Source organism: Lepidochelys kempii, chromosome 17, assembly GCF_965140265.1.
Source record: "Lepidochelys kempii isolate rLepKem1 chromosome 17, rLepKem1.hap2, whole genome shotgun sequence".
NCBI lineage: Eukaryota > Metazoa > Chordata > Testudines > Cheloniidae > Lepidochelys > Lepidochelys kempii.
In genome coordinates this window covers 3,788,763-3,809,767 of record NC_133272.1, presented here as the reverse complement: position 1 = coordinate 3,809,767, position 21,005 = coordinate 3,788,763, and the positions used below count along the sequence as shown (strand labels likewise).

Genomic DNA, 21,005 nt, shown 5'->3' with positions numbered 1-21,005 from the left:
GTAACATACACCTGTCCTGCTAATCAAATCTTTGCAAGAGGCCTAGAGCAAGATTTTCAAAGGTATTTTAGGTACCTAAATTAATTTCAATGGGAGTAAGGTACCTAATTTACTTAGGGTTTTTTTGTAAATCCTGCTAGGTACCTATCTACATTTTTAGGCACCTAAATAACTTTGAAAATCTGGCACCTACATATTTATGACCTTAATCCTGAAACTTGTTATGAATACGTGGATCCCTGAACCCCATGGAGCCTGCCCAAAACAAATTGTAGGATCAGGGTCTAAATTTCTATTTATAAAGCTGAACTGGAAGCATATTAAGTTTCCTACCTATTAGCTTTTAAGTCAACTTAAATTTGAAAGAAGGCAGCTTCCCATAAATCTGTGAGGAGCAGGGAACCAGGCCTGGTGGAACTTTTTATTTTCCTTTGAAATTCACCTGCCCAAAATATTGATGTCAATACATCTTGTTTACTAAATTCATGTTTATTTATCTGGTATATATTTCTAATCTCAGTATTGTTAGAATTTAGATTTTAGCAACATTCAAGTTTAAAGATGTAAAATATATATTTAATCCCTAAAAAGAACAAAAAAAAATCTTTAATACACTAGTATATTAATATAAAGATATTTTTAAGTTAACAGTACCTGTTGGCCCTGGATCTTCATTAATAAATGAAACATGTGTTTTCCATTCAGTCCATTTCACTTCATTAATCCTGTTTATATTGTATATAAATTGTGTTATTAGCATGAATTATCTCCAGTTTCATAGCTACACTTCCTCTTTTGTTTTTTAATTATTTCTTGGAATTGCCACGGTAACTCATCAATACACATTTTACCAGTATGGAAAGTATCTATGTATTTTGCAGCATTATGCATTGTATTTAGCTGAGAACGTTGCTCATTGAGCTACTTTATATTTTCATTCATTGCAAGCATACGTTTGGAACTCACATTTCAGATGTGAATATGTGTAATAAAATATTCTGGTACTATTTTGTAGTATGTTAATCATGTTAAAGAACAATCTATTGTAAATATAATTAGTTTTAAATTAACATTTATAAGAGATTACAACAAATTAACATTCACAGCAAATAGAGATTTAGTAAGCGTGTATTAAAATCAAGTATATATATGAGGAAATTCCCCTTTTTGCCTACAAAAAGATGAATCTTGTATTTATAAAACTATATATTCCCATCTTTTACTAGCAATTGTTCACTGCAGAATATCCCAAACTGGATTTTTGCACATAGTCACCAATTCTGATTCTGCTTACAAAAATCGACACAAAAGAAGCAGAAATATTATTTTATAGATTTAAACGAAAAATATTTTACAGTGGCTGTTCTGAACAGACAACCCTGACAGTGCATTCAGAGCAGACTCACCAAACAGTGCTTGAGTGTAGTATTACCTTAAACATACTCTTGTGTCATTTTCAGCCACTTTACACAGTTCTCCCAGCTGGAATCTTTTCTTCAGATATTTTGGTAACATTTTTTCAAATTCCAAAATGGTCCTGGCTCTCTAGTAATAATAAATAGTTAGTAACAGTATTGGAGTGTTCTTAACCACATTCAAAATTAATATTTTCTGCTTCATATGAGCTATTTCATATTTTAAAATTATTTTAATTTTCAGAGTATGTTCCATTATTATATATTGTGCATCCACCAACAAATTTTATATTGAATACTGACATCAACAGTAGTAAATATAATTTAATACTGAGTACAAATGGTGTACTCGTACCATTGGTCGGTACAAGCAGGAAATCTAGAATTTCCCCAGTTACCCTCAGCTCGGGGAGCTACACCCAGATGGGAGTCAGGAATCCCTAGTCTGGAACCTGTACTAGAATTTAAAATCCTCATGCAACTGTCTGGAACAGCAGCGCCTCCCTATCAGGGAATGAGGATCCAGACAGTCTACATAGGGCACTGAAGAACATGCACACCCCTATCCCGGCAGTGCGAATTTTGCAACTCTTAGGTTGGTACTATCTCCATCTCCAGTAGTAGCAGGACCAGAAGGAGAGGAAGCAACTTACCACTAGACCCTTTCAACCCTTCCAACAGTGGGACTGGGGGAGAAACAACTCAAGTCCTGTCTTTCTCCCTTTTGGTAACTAGGGACTTTGAAAATTATATGGATGGCTTTGAATTAGAGTTTAAGTTAATGCAGTATACATGAAATCAAAGTAAATCTATATATTCTGTAGGTCCTAAAATAAAGCTGGGAGGAGACATTACCGGAACAAAGCCCAAAATGGCTGGCACATCAAGAGCGAAAATCATGAGTTGCATGGGAGTGTATGGCATTAAAATCTGAACCATAAAACTACTATTAAACTTTTGTTCATAGTGGCTTATGCCAAATTACAAGATCAAATATTTCACACAGTTACACTAGTGTAAATGTTGAGTACTCTAATGGTTTTTGTCCAACTTGTCCATATAGTATCTATCACTGTGGTTTCTATTGAAGCGACGTGACTTCATTGGTGGTACTCCAAGTTTACATTGGTGTAGCTCAGAGGTGAATTTGGCCTACAGCATCTATAATTTATAAGTAAGAACAAGACTGTGTGGCTGGTGAGGTTCCTGTCAAATTAAACTTTAAATATCATCATCATGATCTGATATTTTCTGATTTCGAGTGAAACTTTGTAAAAGCATCTGGGTCTTGACCAAGCCAAAGAATTAACTAAGGTCTATGGCAGGGGTAGTCAAAAGGCAGACCACAGGCCAAATTCAGAGCTCCTGACGCTTTTGAATGGACCAGAAAATATTTGTTTTATTTATTATTATCATCATCATCATTATTATTATTTTCTCTGGAGTCTGAACCTTGACTATAGCTTGACAGAAAAATTTGGACCTTGTTAAAAAATAGTTGATTACCCCTGGTCTATGGTTTAATATTGCAAACAAACCTGGAGTCTCCAAATGTGTTCACTCTCTTTAGAAATATTTTCCACTGTTTCTCCCATTAATGCAATCAGCATGTTCAGAAGGAGAACAAAAGTCAATAATACATAAGTTATGAGAATAAGAAGAAACAGCACAGGATATTTTGAATTCTGTTGGATCTCCAGATCTCCCAGTCCTATGGTAAGTTTAAAAAGCTCCATCAGAACGGCGCCCAAACTGCTGTGGGTATAACATTTACTGTCATTGGGGCATGTATCAATCAATGCAGCAAGAGCTAAATAAGAAGCAAATGAAAAATCCATTTTAGTTATCATAATATTTTGCATTTATATAACATCTTTTATACCAAATAATAAAGTACAATATAAAGAGAGACAAATGCAGCAACTGTCCAGCAACACACAGCAACAGAAGATGACAGTTTTGCAAAGGAAGTTAAGAATACCATATTCAGTTGAAATTTATGGGCAGTTTAGCTAGACAGAATGTAATTATATTAATAAGTATTTAGCCAGAACACTAGATTTAAACACTCTTACAAAAATTGTTATGGATTTTTTAATATCCACAACTAGCACTTGACATCAGCTTGAAAGAAGTAATGTTCTGACCATAATAATGTTGTTCTTATTCAAAATAGTGCAAAAAGCTTTTACTCACACAAGATATCAGTGCTTTTCTCCAGTAACAGTCTATAAATTATACTTACCTACGCCAAACCCCAGCAAAAACACGATGTATACAACCAAAAATTTTAGCACATCTTGTAAGATCACCTAAAAGTTAAAATGTTATGATTAATACAATTTCAGAAAGTTCTCTTTTCAGTTACATGTTTTGCAGTGATGAAGATGTGCCAGAATCGATACGAGAGTGGTTAAATCTACTTATATTTTTAAAAGTGATCACATTAGAATCCGATGAAGTGAGCTGTAGCTCACAAAAGCTTATGGTCAAATAAATTTGTTAGTCTCTAAGGTGCCACAAGTCCTCCTTTTCTATTAGCAAGTGGGACATTTTGAAAAGTTAGTTGGCCTGATTCTCCATGATTTGACCGGTTGTCTTATGCATTAATGTGTGTTAAACACATTTTTCATAGAGTTACATTCACCTCTTGATTAGAGTAAGCATTACACTGTCTGATTCAATTAAATATCATAACTCCATTAGCTGAAAAATACCATACGATTTAGAGATTTAAAAATAAATGTTGCATAATTTGAACAAATTAGCTAGTTATCACTATTCATTTTTTTAAATTACACAGTACATTCTGTTGAAATAAAACACATCTTAAAGAGAAGAAACTGGAAATTTCAGTGTGGATTACTTAATATATAAGCAATATCTAAACTGCAGAATGTACATGAGTTAGATAATACAACTAGAGTAAATAGATAATATAACAAGAGTTAAAAATTATATACATGCCTTTTGGATCATGACACTATAAATTCCCATGGATTGGAAACCCCTGGTAAAGTACAGCATATTTGCCCATCCTAGTGCCATAGCCAAGACAAGACACACCAGGTGTTCTTTGTAGGAAAACAAGTACAAGAAAACAGAGAAGATCACAAGCACTGCTTGTATAAAACTGTTGAAAAAAAACCCATAAATATTGTAAATACTCTTAAACAACACAGAAATGTACAAAATATAGTGGAAAATATAATGCAGAACTTCCTTATTTCAAGTTTCACTTCCAATTTCACTTTCCACCTTGCATCCAAACTGTGCTTGTTGTGGCTGGGGAAAGCTATAAAGGTAGCTCTATATCACTTTTTATTTTCCTCAGTCCTGGGGCCAGCCTAGCCCCCAGCGTAATTTAGAGCAACTTTAGGACTGTTCTAAATTACGCCTTGTGCAATGTCCCCCAAATGATCATTCCAGAGTCAGGGATCACAGAAACGCAGCATCACTTTGACTATACCCTCTTTCCCCAGTCATACCTCCTATGCCAGGAATAGGAAGGGGTAGTATAGGGCCAGCTATGCTGGCTCTAAGCCACTTAGGGATTCCTGTACACTGGGGGCATCCCTAGCAGCTGGCTAAGCCATTTCTTTGTTAACAGAGCAACACATAGAAGATGGAATGGGTAATCAAAATCTGGCTAACTGACTTGTTTCTTTATAAACAAAATAAAATTCTCTATTTTGCAGTGCTTACAAAGATAAAAATAGTTTGTATGTACCAATCCACAATATTGTTACTGGTCAGTGAATGCCAGAGATATACCTGGTGTCTTACAGTAAAACTGTGTATAAAATTATGTTCTTTCCTCTGACAACTGACAGTCTAAAATAACAAGTGAACAACGGTTAAAAGAATTCATTTTCTGTGAACCAAGGAAATGTAACTGACAGAGCGCATGTTATTTCAGAAACAACAATTTATATGCCAGACTTACAATGCAAAGTGGAACCATGCATCTGACAGAATTGACTGAAGATCTGAGGGTCTTAGCAGAAAGATGGCTACACTCTGTGTAGACAGATATATATAAACAGATTAAAAAAGTAAAAATTAAAAGGTGAATAAAAATTCAAAACCAACTAGTCTACTAAAAACAGCTACAATATCTAGAATTTCATTCTTTCTATATTGTTTGTGCCTCTGAAATGCTTTTCCAGATTTTTTAAATGTGTCCTGATTTTCTGCTGCACTTAAAAGAATTTAACAGTTAACTTTACTAATAGATGTTACTAATAAATAACTTTAAATGTCTTCCTGGAAAGTAAGTCAGATGTGCTTGTCCTTTCTGATATAGATCCTTATTCAATAATGTACTTAACACAGTACTTTAAGTGCATGAACAATCCTATTTACTTCATGACCTTAAAGTACATAGTTTAAGTATGTTGCGGAGTAAGAATTTAGCATGATCATCATATTTCAAATCCCATTTTGTTCTCAGTCTTTCAAAAAGGAAGGCCTCACATCAATTTCATATAATATCTTACAGTTATATTAGTATACATTTGGACCATCAAGAATGATTAACACATTTATGCACAATTAGCCATTAGCCTAGTAATTGTACGAGAGACATTATGAAACATATAAGTTATAAAACATATAACTTATAAAATGATCATCAAAATTGTCAGAATCTTTACAAATCCACAAAAGATCTTTATGCATACAATTATTTTATATTAATTCTGAAAGTGTCTCACCTCTTTTATGGCTAAAAATATTGCTGCTATCATAATAAGCACTTGTGCCAGCAACTGCAACCATCCCAAGTTACGAGTCAAAGCTAAGGGGTAGGGCGGTGCCTGGAAAAGAGGGTTAGAAATGAATTGTGGGAGTTTAAAGCTAGGTATTTGAAGGCACAATAAAAGTAAAAGGTCCCAGACAGAGGACCCAGACCTTATAGCCCTCTGTGTGCAGAAATTCCATTGAATTCAAGCAAGTGCTCTCCATGGAGGACTTGCAGGATCAAACTCAAAATGAAGTCAGATTATTTAATATATATACTTATTCTTTCTCAATTATTAAAAAATATAATTTTTAAAACCACAGCCAGGTCCACACACTGCTATGCATAAACAGGTTGTTGTTTTTTGTTTAATAACTCAAATGAATTTCTCTTCTCTCCTCATTGTTTTGTTCCCCCTTCAAGTGATAAATCCCTGGAGGGAAATTCTGGCCCTACTGACGTCAATGGTAAAACTCTCATTCACTTCAATGGGGCAATGATTTCATCCTAGAATCTCCAGTTCTATTTTTGATTCACCAAACATGTTAAATCTGAGTTAGGGAATGTTACTGCATTTTGAAAACAAAATTCTATGAGATTTTTAGTTGCTGCACATACCTCATCTCTTCGGGGTCTATAGTAGGAAACGAGCGTTAACATTATGTTGTATATGAAATAAAAACAACATGACATAAAGAACATGTGCCTTGCAAACTTTTTCCATTTCATTCTCAGTAGTGAATGCAGGGGCTCCAAAGTCAACATTTCATGGCGGTTCTGTAGAAAAAAAAACAAAGAGAAAGCCAAATTTGTGACTTGTTAGAAAACTGGAAGTAGGACAAATAAAAAAAATATCAACTATACGTATTTTAAACATTTCATTTTATGGTCTCTTCTTGTCAGTCTAGAAATACCACTTTGCTCAATGACCCGTGCGACAGCTCCTCAGCTGGTGCGAATGCGTATAGTTCTACTGAATCCAGTGAAGCTACACCAGTTTACACCATGAAGATCTGCCTGAGATGATTATCTGCCAAATTAATTCGATCTTGTTCTCGGGAAAATGTGATTGTGTTAAAATCCAAGTGTTAACTTCCATACCAGTCTCCCAACAAAGTATGTTTATTTTTCAGGAATTGCCACTTTAATAATTTGAATTTTAGCAACATGCCAAATTCTGCTTTTAAATAGTGACAATTTCTTTATGCACTGCTTCTATGCATAAAACACCTATGCGTATAGTAAATTTACAAAAAGAAAAGGAGTACTTGTGGCACCTTAGAGACTAACCAATTTATTTGAGCATAAGCTTTCATGAGCTACAGCTCACTTCATCGGATGATGAATACAGTCTAACACGGCTGCTACTCTGAAACCAGTAAATTTACAGTTTACTGCTTATTATAGTATCCTTGCCTCCCAATAATATTTTCTTTTAAATAAAGGATATATAGGATATCAATTGATTATCTTAGAGACAAAATGAGGTGTGCTGACCATTTTAGATGTCCCAAGAAGAAAACTAAACTTAAACTACAGTACAACAAACTAATGCCCCAGATGCAGGCCAAACTACTTCTCTAGTTCTTCTTTGGGATCTGGACCCAGGTGCATTCCTAATGGGACTTTGCATGAGCACAAGGATTTATGCTAGTGGCTCCTGCTGAAAGACTGAGACCTAAAAGTTATATTTTTACTAGTTTTTCAAGTTCTCCAGGTAATTTATAGGTTAAAAAAGTAAGTGAACGTATTGCTGGAAAATATATTGACTTAAAAAAATGACAGGCAACTTACACCAATATTTGTGTTATAAACAATAATCTCCAGTAATGAGTTGTCTGCAGTCGTATCTAGTTCTGTCAGGTCATAAAGAGAAGACTGAACAGGACCATAAGCCCAATCTGTGAATTTTCTGGAAAGGCTTCTTTTTGGCTTGTCTTTTATTTCTCTACTGAGAATGTATTTCAGAATCTAAAACATTAACAGAATCACATGTAAGTAAATTAAGTCTTCTAAATGGAAGTGAGAATGTGTGCACACTTGCCAAAAATGTACTTTTTTCCTAACACATTTGCCAAAATGGCACAATTAAATGTATTTTGTAATTCAATTAACCTTTTGGTAATTGAGGGGAGGCATTACAGATGACCCATCCCTGGGAAATAAATACAGTTTTCTTTAATTGCCTTGAATTTTCTATTAGATCTGCAGTTTTTCCTAATGAAAGCATTCCATTGAATACTTTGGTATAACTTTTCTTTAACTGGTGACTTTCTAATTTATCCCTTGTTAATCATTAACCAGGTACTCCAAGCTTTTGCTTTCAGAGATCCAAATTCTACTTTTTGTTATAAATCAGACTAATTCCATTTATTACCCTACAGTTACACCTGTGTAAGAGAGAACATTATATAATTAAGAAATATTAATGTGTGCTATCAACAGCCTTTGATAGTATTAAAACCAAAAGAATTTTAAAAAATTACTGTTCACCATTTATGCTATGTTATTTGTTTAATTTTTGTACTTCAGCTCAGACCATGCCAACAGACTATTTAGTTTCAGGTCATCATGTGCTAGTGCAGAACTCCGGTGGCTGAGTTGCAAATACTGCAGGAAAAAGTTTAAATTCAAACAAAACTGATTTTTAGTTTATTTATCATTAAAGTATTTCTATTAATGGAAGTGTCATGATATTATAAGGTGTGCTACGCCTCCGACTCTTTCAGAGTCTTTCTGGGAGTATACCCTTCTCAGTGATAGTTCCTGGGTCTCCACTCCACTTTGCTCAAGGGGGAACCCCCAATCTCAGAGTATCAGAGTTGTGGTCCGTGGCTTCAACACCTGTTTCTCACCATGTATGCTTCACTAGGTCCAAATGACCTTGGACTCCTGTTGGATAATTATCCTCTTAGGAAGATATGCAATCATCAAGGGTGCGTAAGATTGATTTTTAAATAGCATTTGTATTTTGTAGTAATACCCAATGAGCATTGAGGAAAACCTGTGAGAATCTGAGAGGCTGAAACAACAGAAATAATGGAGCAGTGATTTACAGTAAATAATCTTACCCAACCAACTACCACTAATTTACAATACAAGATAATCACCATGGTGGACTGCAAATTTGTGTACCTCTGGTTTAAGTACATGTAGGCAACCTAGACTCTGTCCCTCTATTTAATTTCTTTTGTAGGATATTACAATAGAGCCTTACCTCTAATTTTCCACTTTTTGCAGCTAGTTGCAATGGAGTTAAACCATCTTTATTCTTCATTGTCTCTAAAGTTCTGCTCTTACTTTTCAATAGAATCATGTCATACATTCTGATTACAAAGTCATTTTGTGTTTTAAAATCCTCTGCTACAGTGACTAATGCATGCAGTATATTGTTTCCTCGGGAATCTTGTGAGGTAATATCAGTCCTCCTATTGTCCATCAACAGTTGAACTATATCTGGTTGATTAGTACATGCAGCTAATGCCAGTGGAGTTTCACCTAAGAAAATACAATGCACAATAACTATTAATTTTCAAATATTATGAGTATCAGAAATGTATTTGAATGATTTTGACATTTTTACGAGATTAAAACATGTTTACAAATTAAGGATAAGATTGATTACATTACATTATTTTACAAAGAAACAGTTTACATGAAATTGTTATTTGAGGAAAAGCTACAATTACACAATAATGCACTTTACTGACGATTTCAGTCTTTACAAACAATTGCCTTTCAGCTATTTCTGAATATTTGTAATTCACTGTACTGTGGAAAATTGCTTTCTATTTACTATGTTGCTCTTTGTAATACAATTGCTACTGTATGTTACATTTCCCAATATTTGATATGTTATTTCAGCACTTACACTAAATGCCCAATTAACAAGATAAATATACACACTTTCTTGTCTTTATGTGATATGAATAGATTTATGGACAACAATATTTTAGCCTGCACTCTGTTTACCCACTAGTTGTACTTTGTGTAAGTAATTCATCAAATTCTCTCTTCTCTCAGGCAAGTATTCATTCTGGAAGTATGAAGAGTAATTAGTCCTCCAGGATTCTGAACTGCAGTGTTGCTGGAACGGAGGTTTCCCTGTGAATTTGGATTGTTGGTTTGTTTGTTTTTCAGCTAGGTGGGGTTTTTTAGTTAGTTAGTGTGGCAATTGAAATGAATGGAAAGGATTCCCATTGACTTCAATGGACTTTTGGTCTAGTTTTGTATGTACAATAGATGTAATTTGGGTTATTATCGACCTATTGCTTATGTTGCGTGCATCACAGTGGAATCTGAGCATCTTATGAGTAATATCAATCTTGCTTTTTTCCTTCTGAGCCTGTAGGAGAAATAACTTGATTAACTGGTAATTTGTGTATGGGTGAAAGAAACTGAGTGTTTTGGGTACAAGAAACTTATTGAGGTAAAGCAAAGGTTATGAAATTAGTTTTGCATTTAGTTCTGAAAATGATGAGGCCCATGGCCATTTTTAGATCTTGTGGGAGTTTGACAGACGTGCCTTCTGCACTCCTGAACCTCCCCTATTGCCTGATAGTTTCATTGTTTTAGCATCCCAACCCAATTTTTCCATGGAGATCACATTTTACTTACCAAAATAAAATCCCTCATGCTTGTGTTTGGGGTTAAAGAACACACCCTGTGAATGGGCATTGACATCTGCTCCTTTTTCTATGAGGGTCTGAGCAATATCGTATTGTCTTCTTTCAATAGCAATATTTAGAGCTGTCTGGCCTGCAACAACATAGACACAAATCTTTAGAGTATAAAGTCCAGTTTTTGTATCTTGTACAGTGCTGAGCTCAATGATGATGCATAACAAATAGCAATAATAATTTATAGTAATAAACAATCATTTAATTGTCTTTAGAATGTTTCAAGAAAATATTAACTATATGTTGAGGCATTAAAATACATGCAAAAATATACTCTAAATGGCTACTGGATGGAAATACCTTTGTATGCTTCTTCTGTGTACTCTGCGTTGATAAGCCTTTCCAAAAAACTATTTTCTTCTCCAAAGGAGAGCAGCATTTTCACAATTTCATTTGTGTTCTGGTTGATGTTCAAAAGGGCTTTCATCAGACAGGTTTTACCAGTATCTGAATCTGTTAATTTTTTCATCAGATAATCTACAAAATTTGAATTTTATGATTGAATTACATTAGGTTTTATTATGTTTTAAGGGGAATAGGAAGAATTCCAACCTCATGTTATTGGGAAACACATGCATATAGACTATTCCCCAAACTATTCTACATCTATTCACGCTATTAATTTAACTTTATATTCCATATGTACTTAGTGAAAGGACATATGTATTCATGAACAAACAAACACTAGATGGATATATACATTACTGACATACTACAATTCTGCCAATACATAACAAACCCTGAAGTCCTTAGTCCTTATTCAGTCATAACTCTCATTGGCTGAGCTAGGTTGACTTTCAGCTTTGTGTTCATTCCTCAGGATCACATGCATCTCAGTTCAGCAAGAAGGGGGAAAAGAAGCTGGCTATATTTAATTAGCTTCTTTTGCAGCATTCAGTCAAATCCACCCTGAAAAGGTACAAATATTCATGCTGGTGTGCTGTGCCCTCAGAAATCACCTTCAAGGTTGCTTCAATTGTTTGCCAGTAGGTGGCTTATCGGGGGCCTGACCTGACTATTATATTAATGCTACCCATGATATTCACCAAACACCAGCTTGGGATGCAGAGCTTAGTTGCTCATGTATAAAACCATTACTCAATTCTCTTCCACACATATGGTACAAAATGAGGGACTGTGGATACTCTATACAGCTTACCTTGCACAGTCATGTTTCTACATGCATTTGACCTTTCCTTCACTTGCATAAGCAGACATTGTAATTCTTCTATATTCCCCTCAGATACTGCCCTAAACATATATTTCTTCAGCTTTTTTCGGGCATTGTTCCGATGACCTCCTTGCAACATGTTTGTACTGAGTTAACAAAAACAAACAACCAAAAAATCATAATTCTTGGTTAAATTTAGCTAATACCAATGTGTTTAATTTCATTTCCATCATCTCTTGTTTATTTAGAAAAATAAATGTTATGTACCACAGGTTAACATGTCATCATTACAAAAGAATGTTTGTGTGTTCCTCCAAAAATAGTTACAAATAATTTATTTGGTGAGAAATGGCTATTAAAGCAATTTTTAACTTAATGTAGTATATAGTTAACCTTTTACAAGTGATTTTTTTTTATTCTCATGTAATGAGAATAAAATTCAGCCCTTTGCACTCAAAGCCAAAGTAATTTGGCTTTCTGGGGAGCGCTCAGAAGAGACAGAGTGGAATTCAAATCCTACAACAAAGGGGAGACTACAGGGCAGTGGTGCAGCCTCTCCACAACTGTTGTTCCAGCCTCGAAGGTAGAATGTAGGGGCTGTTGCCTCTTTGCAACCCCTCTGTAGAGGTGTTAGGCTACTGGATCCATGTAAGTGCAAATCCAATAGCCTCTTCCTGGCCCATCTTCATCAACCACCACAGTAATAAGTAAATTCAGAGTCCTCCCTACACCACCACTCCACTTGCACCCATCTTCACTGTACACAAAGTACTTGTTCTGCTGTTGAGATGGTGGAAGGAAATTTCATCAGTTTTCAGAATATTTGCTGAACGTTTTATTACAAAACTGATATGGCTTGATGATATTCTATATCAATGAGAAGAGACCTGTTTCCACCAGTATGCACTCCAGTGTGGCTGAGATTTGGATGAATCACTTGGTAGGTCCTTCTATTTTGCAGATTATGACAAATTTCTGTCACAGACTATTGGATTTATCTGAACACTGTTCCAAGATTGTCTAAGCATTCTCCAAGAATATATTACCAAATTCAGTATATAAAATCCCTGAAGTCCTGCTTTTACTGATTAATCTTGTACCTAGTAATTAAAGTGAGAGGAAACTCATAGGATTTTCTTCATATCTAGTGCACAAAGTCTATTTTAAAATAATAATAACTTACATTTATATAGGGTCTTTCATCCCAAAGGATCCCAGAGCTCTTTACAAACTATATGTACAGGAATCACTTCACCCACCACTGAAATGCAGCTGCCTGTGGGGTGGAATGTGGCAGCTGTTTAACAGCGCGCAACAACACTATACAACAATTTAGGATAGGAAGTAGTAAGGAATGCCATATCCATTTGCAAGTGCAGGGGGAATTTAAGTAAGCAGGATACATTAGTTAACCAAATTAGAATTTGGCCAACTCTGTGGCTAATATTTCTATGCTGCAAAAAGCAACATGGGATCTTTAGTGGCCAAAGTTAGGGTTTCAGGTTTAGACGGCACATCCAACAGAACAAAGGTTCCTAACACCACTCTGGAGGATCATTGCCACCTACTGAATCACCAACACAGCTCTTCCTTCAGCACTCTGGGGTATCCTTGGAGGTTTCCTGTTCCAGTGCTGACTAAGCCCATCACTACCAAATGAGGTTTTCCAAAAATCACCCCAGCAATTATATGTGGTTATTCTTTAGAAGTTAAATAATATGATGTTTTGTTTGTTCCATCCTCCCATACATCTCTCTCTCTCTCCCTCTGTCTCTTAGGATGGCTGAACTGAAGGGCAAATGCCACCTACCTACATCAACTGGGTGGGGGAAATTGATGGGGCTGATGGTGAAAGATGGACAGTCCCAGTAGCAAGGAAGGGAGGCACTTGCAAAGGGACAATAGGTAGCTCCTCTCATGGGAGAGTCTGGCACCCATTGGCCAGCTGGGGAAGAGGGGTGGTGATTGGACAGCATTCCCCAGCTCCCAGGATTTAGCCCAGTGCAGGGGCCATGTGAAGCCTCTTTCAGCTCCATTCCAGCACCCCACACTACCCACTTGAACTAGGAATGGGAATCCAGCCGGACAGATGCTGTGGGTCTAGCCAATCACCTGTTTAGGGGGTCAGGAAGGAATTTTTTTCTCCCATGGGCCAACTGGGACCAATTAAATGACTGATATAGGTGGGTACGGATATGGGCGGGTAGTATCCCTCCCTTGCGTTACAAATTTAATAAAAGTTGTGGCCTGCTGCTTAAATCCGTGTGTGTGTGTGTGTGTGTGTGTGTGTGTGTGTGTGTGTGTGTGTGTGTGTGTGTGTGTCCCCTCATTTTGCTGCTTGTGACCACATCCGTATCTTCCACCCAAATTAATAGTTTTCTATGTAGATAACATCTTAAAGTAGTTTGCTTTTAAGAAAGGATTCTGCAATGAAAAGCGTTCAGTTACCAACAAATAGTAGTGGTATTTGAGCACTGTACTTGCTCACTGCTCAATGTGTATGGCATTTAGATGCAGCATTTTCTTCAGTGAACTAGGAATCAGCAATTTTATAGGCTCTGGCTTTCTCTGATCTCAGATATTTAAGATGAGGATGCATGATATACACTTTCTAAAGAATTTATTTATTGCTGATAAGGCTCAAATGTATAAATCAATATCCCCTGAAGTCTTATGGGCTCATTTTTAAACCACGACAAGAAAAAAAAAATCCGTAAATCTACTCTGTCATATACTTAATCCATAGAAAACACACTACAGAAATACATTATGTCCACTTACCAATAACTGTCTATGTTTGTGGCATACTCAGTAATATCATCCTGAAGAGATTGTGGGGAATCCATATCTTCCCCATTTACAGATGCACTGTAGAAAATACAGAAAAGGTTGAGTGCTTAAGTAGGAGGACATCTTGGCAAACTGCACTAAGACTCATTCGATAATGGGAGGCGATATCAACAAAAAAGCTGAAATTAATTTAATTTGACAATGTGCTTTTTAATACCATCATTTAACTCACTCTGTGTGTTTTAAAATATAGGCCAAAAATGAAAAGACTTTCAGGATTTTATCATGTTAACAAGTTTCATATTTGAAACCCTACTTTGTGTTTTTCTTTTTATTTCACTCAGGCTCCTAATGTTGTATTTGTCATTTCCACACTGTTTTTAATCACATCACTCTTGATACTACATTGTAAAGCCTACACTCTTCTTTTTTCCATGTGTTCATTATTAATTTGACATTTTCCAGAAGACAAATATTGAAATGGCTACTCTACAGGGGTTGCATACACACGCACACTTGAACTGAAATACACAAAGATTTACTATACAGTATTCTGTGGCAGTCGCTCATTCAGTGTTTACTGCTGACTTTGGTGGAAGCTTTGCCTATAAGCAGTTCAAGACGGGGCTAAATATATGTTTGTACAATAAAACAACAGCTGCAATGGAGTTTGTATTTAGTAAATACTATACATCCTTTCCAGATTTTCTCAGTGTTGGGTCTGACTTAAAGGACCACTAGCAATTTCTTTTTCATAGGCTGGGTTTCTTTTTAACTTGCTTTTGTAACATATTGAATGCTGATGAAACATCCCAGCCTAAAAATTCAGAAGACTGAAATCTGCTATTTATCTACAAAATGGATACACAGACAATAGTGTGAGGCTTCCCACACTACCCTACAAATGTTCCTCTGACCTAGCCTAGAGGGACCACCCTTAAAATAAAGATGGTGCTTCACATTCTATTCCCATTCATTCTGATCACTCTGCAGAAAAAAACAAGGAATATAATTATGATGGTTTATTTATTTATTTATTGTTGGTGATTTGGGCTCTAGTCCTCTGGGAACGAAAACAAGCTTGTCAACTAATTCCATATAAACAACCAAATAGTCATTGAAAAAACAATTGGTCATTATTAAGCTGGCTTTGATTCAATTTTTATTTTGCCATCCAGCCTCTCCTTTCATAATTTTAAATTTGTCCCATTGACACCTAATAGAAATAACCACTGAAAATCTTGAAAATAGAATGGGTCTTTCTGCACTCATTTTTCTTATATATTTGTCATAAATAGCTTTTTTTCAATTTCCTGGGTACAGTCATGTCTCTCTTTTGTTTGAAACATTTTTGGCTATCACCAATACAGATGATGGCAGAAAAGATCTAACAGGGATTTTTGTTTACTTGTGCTCCCTCTGCTGGTTCTGCGGCAAATCGGGTTACCATAGGCCCGACACAACCAAGTAAACAGTGGGGTTTTCCCCCTCTTAATTAGAAACAAGTTGCTAAAAAGAAAAATCATTCAGACTACAGGGGACTATATCAATTTTAAGACTGGCCAAATTTTGGGCCTAAACTATTTAGCTGTGGCCCTTTTAAAATAATGACAGAAGTGTGAAAATTCAGGATTAAGGCAGTCACTGTAGGGAAAATGCTAGCCCACTGAAGTCAATGGAAATTTTGCCCTTGAGGCAACCAAAATGAAAGGCCACTTTTGACATTTTAGCCTTGTCATCTATGCAGAACTTTCAAGCAGTTGTTCAAACATAACCATGTTTGCAATGTGGTTAATGAATATACTGTATATTATACATACCATGGGCGAATATTTGAATCCATGGGTTTTGAAAATACAGGAGGAGATGTCTGTCTTGGAGATGAATTGCTTTCAAAGCCTTCAATTTCAAAGAAAAACTGTGAACTGTTGAATACATTGTGTTGAAAGTTTATTAGTGGAAAAGCATGTCAAAATGTAATATAAACATAACACAAAAACTGTGCACATGCCCAGCTCGGACCAGCTTTAGGTACAGGTGATATGCTGCATAGCATCACATCCGATGAGGTGCTGAAATAGTGTTTATCCTTTTTTGGTACTGGAAGATCCCCTACCAACACATGTGGCCAACCAAGCATTTTTAATCCTTTGTGTTGGCAGACAAGGCAAAAGATTCTGAGAGGTCTTTGGGAGACATGGCACCAAATCCGGACATTATCAGAGGCACCACTGCAACCTAGAGACAACTTTTATCTGGGTTTTGTGCAGGTCACAAAATGTTACTGTAACTCCAAAGAATACACACGCATAAAATGCACACACTTGCACACTCTAATCTGTTCACTGAATCCTTTGCATTGTAGCCATCATCCTTCCATCCAAGAAAAACTGGGGAGGAATCCCGCCTCAACCCACTGACACTGATGAACACTTAATGAACCAGAAAGGTTCAGAGAGCACATATTAAACAACACAAGGCCTTTCCACCATCTAGGACTAAAATGTGCTACCTCAGAATATAAACTATATTTAGCTAGTGCATTGCAGTTTATAGACAGAGTGGAAAAAATAAATGAAATGCTGAACAACATAGCATAAGGGTTCATGAGGAACTCTGATGGCCAGCTTTCTAAAAGCATGGAGAATTGGTAGGGAGAAGTAAATGGTTGGTGTTGCTAGATGCCATTCAAACAGCTGTCACATTTTATCTATGATGGCTGAATTTTATTGGAGGGTGAAATGACTTCTATATGAGCTATAATTTGTAAATTGGCTTTCAAAATTTCTAAAATGCTTTGAGAGTCACCTTGAAAAATATACTGGTTCACATAATATGTGACATACTCAGTAGGGTACTAATTATTTCTCCTTTTTTCTAATTCCCCTCTCAAAATATTCCGATGCAGTTGAAGCAAGCACCCTAGTGTCAATTTACAAAATGCTGCTATGCTGCTGCTTAGCAACCTGTGGATGTATGTCAAAAATAGTGTGATGTAATATCATCCCTAGTTAACATAGTTTCCGTCTTTGGAGGAGGAAAGTGTTAATACACTGCATGTGGTATTTTAAACTTAAATGACCTTTTATCATTTTGTATGTGCATGCAAGCGTATTCCACAACACAAAGGTTAAAATACCCATTATATTTAACAGGAATGTGTATCTGAAGTTATACTGAGGATAAGTGTTGTTCATAGCACAGGAAGTACCTAGACTGAAACAGGTCCCTATTTTGCCATTACTTACACACCATGAACCAGATTCTCAGCTGGTGTAAATCATCATAACTCCACTGAAGTCTGAGCTTGGCACAGTGGCTGACAAAGGATGGAAGAAAGGTGGCTTTATGCCACTCTTCTGTGTCCCCTGTCCTGGGATGTCTTGGGACGGCCCTGACTGGCAACCAACTGTATATGGCCTCAATGAACCTTGAGGGCAGAAAGGAATGCCCAACTCACGTAGCACTATGGCCCTGTCCTTGATACAGTCCCTGCATTGGGTGGGAGGAGTGGGAACTCCTTCAAGGGCTGACTATGTTAGCTCAACACCAAGAGAGAACTGTCCTATGTTGGGGGAATTCCCCAGAGCAGAATTGCTGTCTTCACAGCTCCTTTATGTCAATATACCTGGCACAAACAAGCCACAAGGCAGTAATGAATTGGGTCACATGTATCTTGGAGGTTGGCATAACGTCATGCCTGAAGCCGTTCCTCTGTTCTCTGGGGAAAATGGATTCTCTGAGACATACCATGAGTAAAAAAATTAGTAACTGCCAACGAATACCTATGTCCTTACTGTCAGGAAGTGTGGGGGAGACAAGGCCCTGCACCCCCCACTTCCTGCGATTCACCGTGACTCTCAGCCAGCCAGTAAAACAGAAGGCTTATTAGACGACAGGAACACAGTCCAAAACAGAGCTTGCAGGTACAGACAACAGGACCCTCTCAGTCAAGTCCATATTGGGGGGCAGGGAGCTTGGACCCTGGCCCCGGGTCTCCCTCTGTTTCCCCAGCCAGCTCCAAACTGAAAACCCCCTCCAGCAGTCTCTTCTAACCACACCCCCGGCTCCTCCTCCAGCCTTTGTCCACTTTCCCAGGCAGCAGGTGTCACCTGGCCCCAGCCCCGTCCTGGGTTCAGGTTACGTGTTCAGGTATCATCCCTCAAGTGAAGTCACACCTTGATATCCTACCACCAATGCAGACAGTACCACTAAAACTCCCCCGCAACATCCCCAGGTCAACCCTCCCCACTCTGTCACACTTACATATTCAAACCATGCCACAGGAAACACTAGCCATGAAAGCAACCTAGTTATGCTCCAACATCATTGCAGCACTCCTCCCAGTCCACATGGAGATCTTCCTGTATTTAATGATGTGCCTTTAGTTAACGCATATCTCATTGAGTTAAAAAAGGTAGAAATAAATTGTACTTTTTACAATATATATTGCCAAAATAAAGTATAAGAGAATGAGACATGTTGCTTAGGTGAGAGTGAAATCACCTCCGAGCTTGCCAGTGATGGTATACCCAAGGACTGAAATGTTTAAAAGCATTAGACATATACCAGTACAGAAACATATAATTAAATGGAGTATGTTAATGTTTGTAATTAAAACTCATGTGATCTTTGTTTCTTATATAGCAGGAATGTTTGGTGCCACACCCTAGCTCCTAATGTAAGATGGGAGAGGTTAGTAATAAGCCTAAGGTTATTACTATGGATGCCAAAAGCCTGAATCTGGTAAATGAACTTAAGCAACTTATGATTAATGGCCACACATATTTGCCAGTCTTCTGCAAATTTGCTTCTATTTGAAACATTAGGTATATATAGTGACCAATTCAGACATCCTTCCTGTTGCCCACATTGCACTACAAACACTGATTCAAATTTAGGCTTATGCAGGACTACCCTTGTACTTTGGAGGGCCAATGATGCCAGATGAAGGGGACATGGAAAAAGAAAATCAACTGGTCTTATTTCCCCATCTGGATTTAATGATAGAGTGAGAAGTCAGGCCAGCCCATGAGTTTTCAGATTGTGACAGCTGCTTGCATCACTTCTGCTTAAGGTGATCATTCAGATCAATAACAAAATTATCATGGATGCTAAAGCAATATTAAATTATCTTGGGGCCTTTCTGATTGGGCTATATTTTGTATTGTGCAGTCAACAAAATTAAAGGAATCAGTTGCAGGATCAAAGTTTATAAGCCAAATTAATCCCTATCTTGCAGTAACTTCAGTGACTTCGGTGGCATTATATGAAGGATGAATACAATCACTTGTATTGTATTTCTCCATTCATAATAGACAAAATCTTTAATCAGAATATTAATGAACTAGTATAAAATATGCATAAAAATAAATATGGGTGATATGGGTTATTAAGCATGAAAAATAGAGTGAATTGAACATTTTACAGAAAATCTCCATGTATGAAGGTTTTTCTGGGTATTTCTCACCATATGCTACACTCCTTACCACTCCTCATCTCCTTCCACTTTTGACTTCACACCTTCTTGTATCAATCCATATGTCCCTATACTTGAGAGAACCTCTCATTTCTTTTCTGCCAACACTGCTCTCTTCTTTAAATGCTTCCTTAAAACCCAGATTTTCCCTAAATGATCTCATTACAAACTCACTCTAAACCTTCCCATATTTGAACTGTTGATCTTTATGAGGCCCCGATCCTGCAAGCTCATACATGTGGGCTGACTCCAGTGCCTGCAGAGAGCGAGCCTCATTGACATGAGGCATGAGCTTGCCAGATAGGGAGCCTGAGACTGTAAGCTCTTCAGAGCAAGCACTATGTCTTTGTCCACATTTCCTAAAGCACTGTATACATTTACATATAAATGCTTATTACTACTAATAGTATCATAAGTACATCAGTTACTTTTTCAGCATACACTACGTTCATCAGAACTCTCTCATTCATACATTCCATGTGTGCTGTTAGCAATTCTTTCAATGTTAGTATCTGCTGTATGAAAGATAATAAAAGGTTTTACAAATAGCACCAATCTGCCATGTCTAATAAATTGTCTAAGGCTGGTCTTGTGAAAGTATTGTGTTCTACCTTTTCTTTGTGGGAGTGTTTTCAGTCGGCTTTTTCTCCTGGTGGTTTGTAGTGGGAGGACCTGATGTATTTGTTCTCTTGGCCATGAGTGGAATATTTTCTTTGTTATCTTTAATCAT

At 36.7% G+C, this 21,005-nt stretch overlaps 1 protein-coding gene across 1 annotated transcript in view; it reads right to left on the bottom strand.

Moving 5' to 3' along the window:
• TRPV3 (transient receptor potential cation channel subfamily V member 3) overlaps window positions 1–21,005 on the bottom strand; it is a 21,978-nt gene extending 973 nt beyond the window's left edge. The window contains exons 1-16 of the mRNA XM_073316007.1: window positions 20,887–21,005; window positions 16,617–16,721; window positions 14,788–14,874; window positions 11,995–12,152; window positions 11,136–11,312; window positions 10,774–10,914; window positions 9,374–9,654; window positions 7,951–8,127; window positions 6,775–6,933; window positions 6,131–6,232; window positions 5,362–5,435; window positions 4,383–4,548; window positions 3,661–3,727; window positions 2,954–3,225; window positions 1,433–1,545; window positions 655–725 (exon numbers count right to left, since the gene is read on the bottom strand). Coding sequence (XP_073172108.1) covers window positions 655–725; window positions 1,433–1,545; window positions 2,954–3,225; window positions 3,661–3,727; window positions 4,383–4,548; window positions 5,362–5,435; window positions 6,131–6,232; window positions 6,775–6,933; window positions 7,951–8,127; window positions 9,374–9,654; window positions 10,774–10,914; window positions 11,136–11,312; window positions 11,995–12,152; window positions 14,788–14,874; window positions 16,617–16,721; window positions 20,887–21,005 — 2,269 coding nt within the window. The remainder of the gene's footprint in view (window positions 1–654; window positions 726–1,432; window positions 1,546–2,953; window positions 3,226–3,660; window positions 3,728–4,382; window positions 4,549–5,361; window positions 5,436–6,130; window positions 6,233–6,774; window positions 6,934–7,950; window positions 8,128–9,373; window positions 9,655–10,773; window positions 10,915–11,135; window positions 11,313–11,994; window positions 12,153–14,787; window positions 14,875–16,616; window positions 16,722–20,886) is intronic.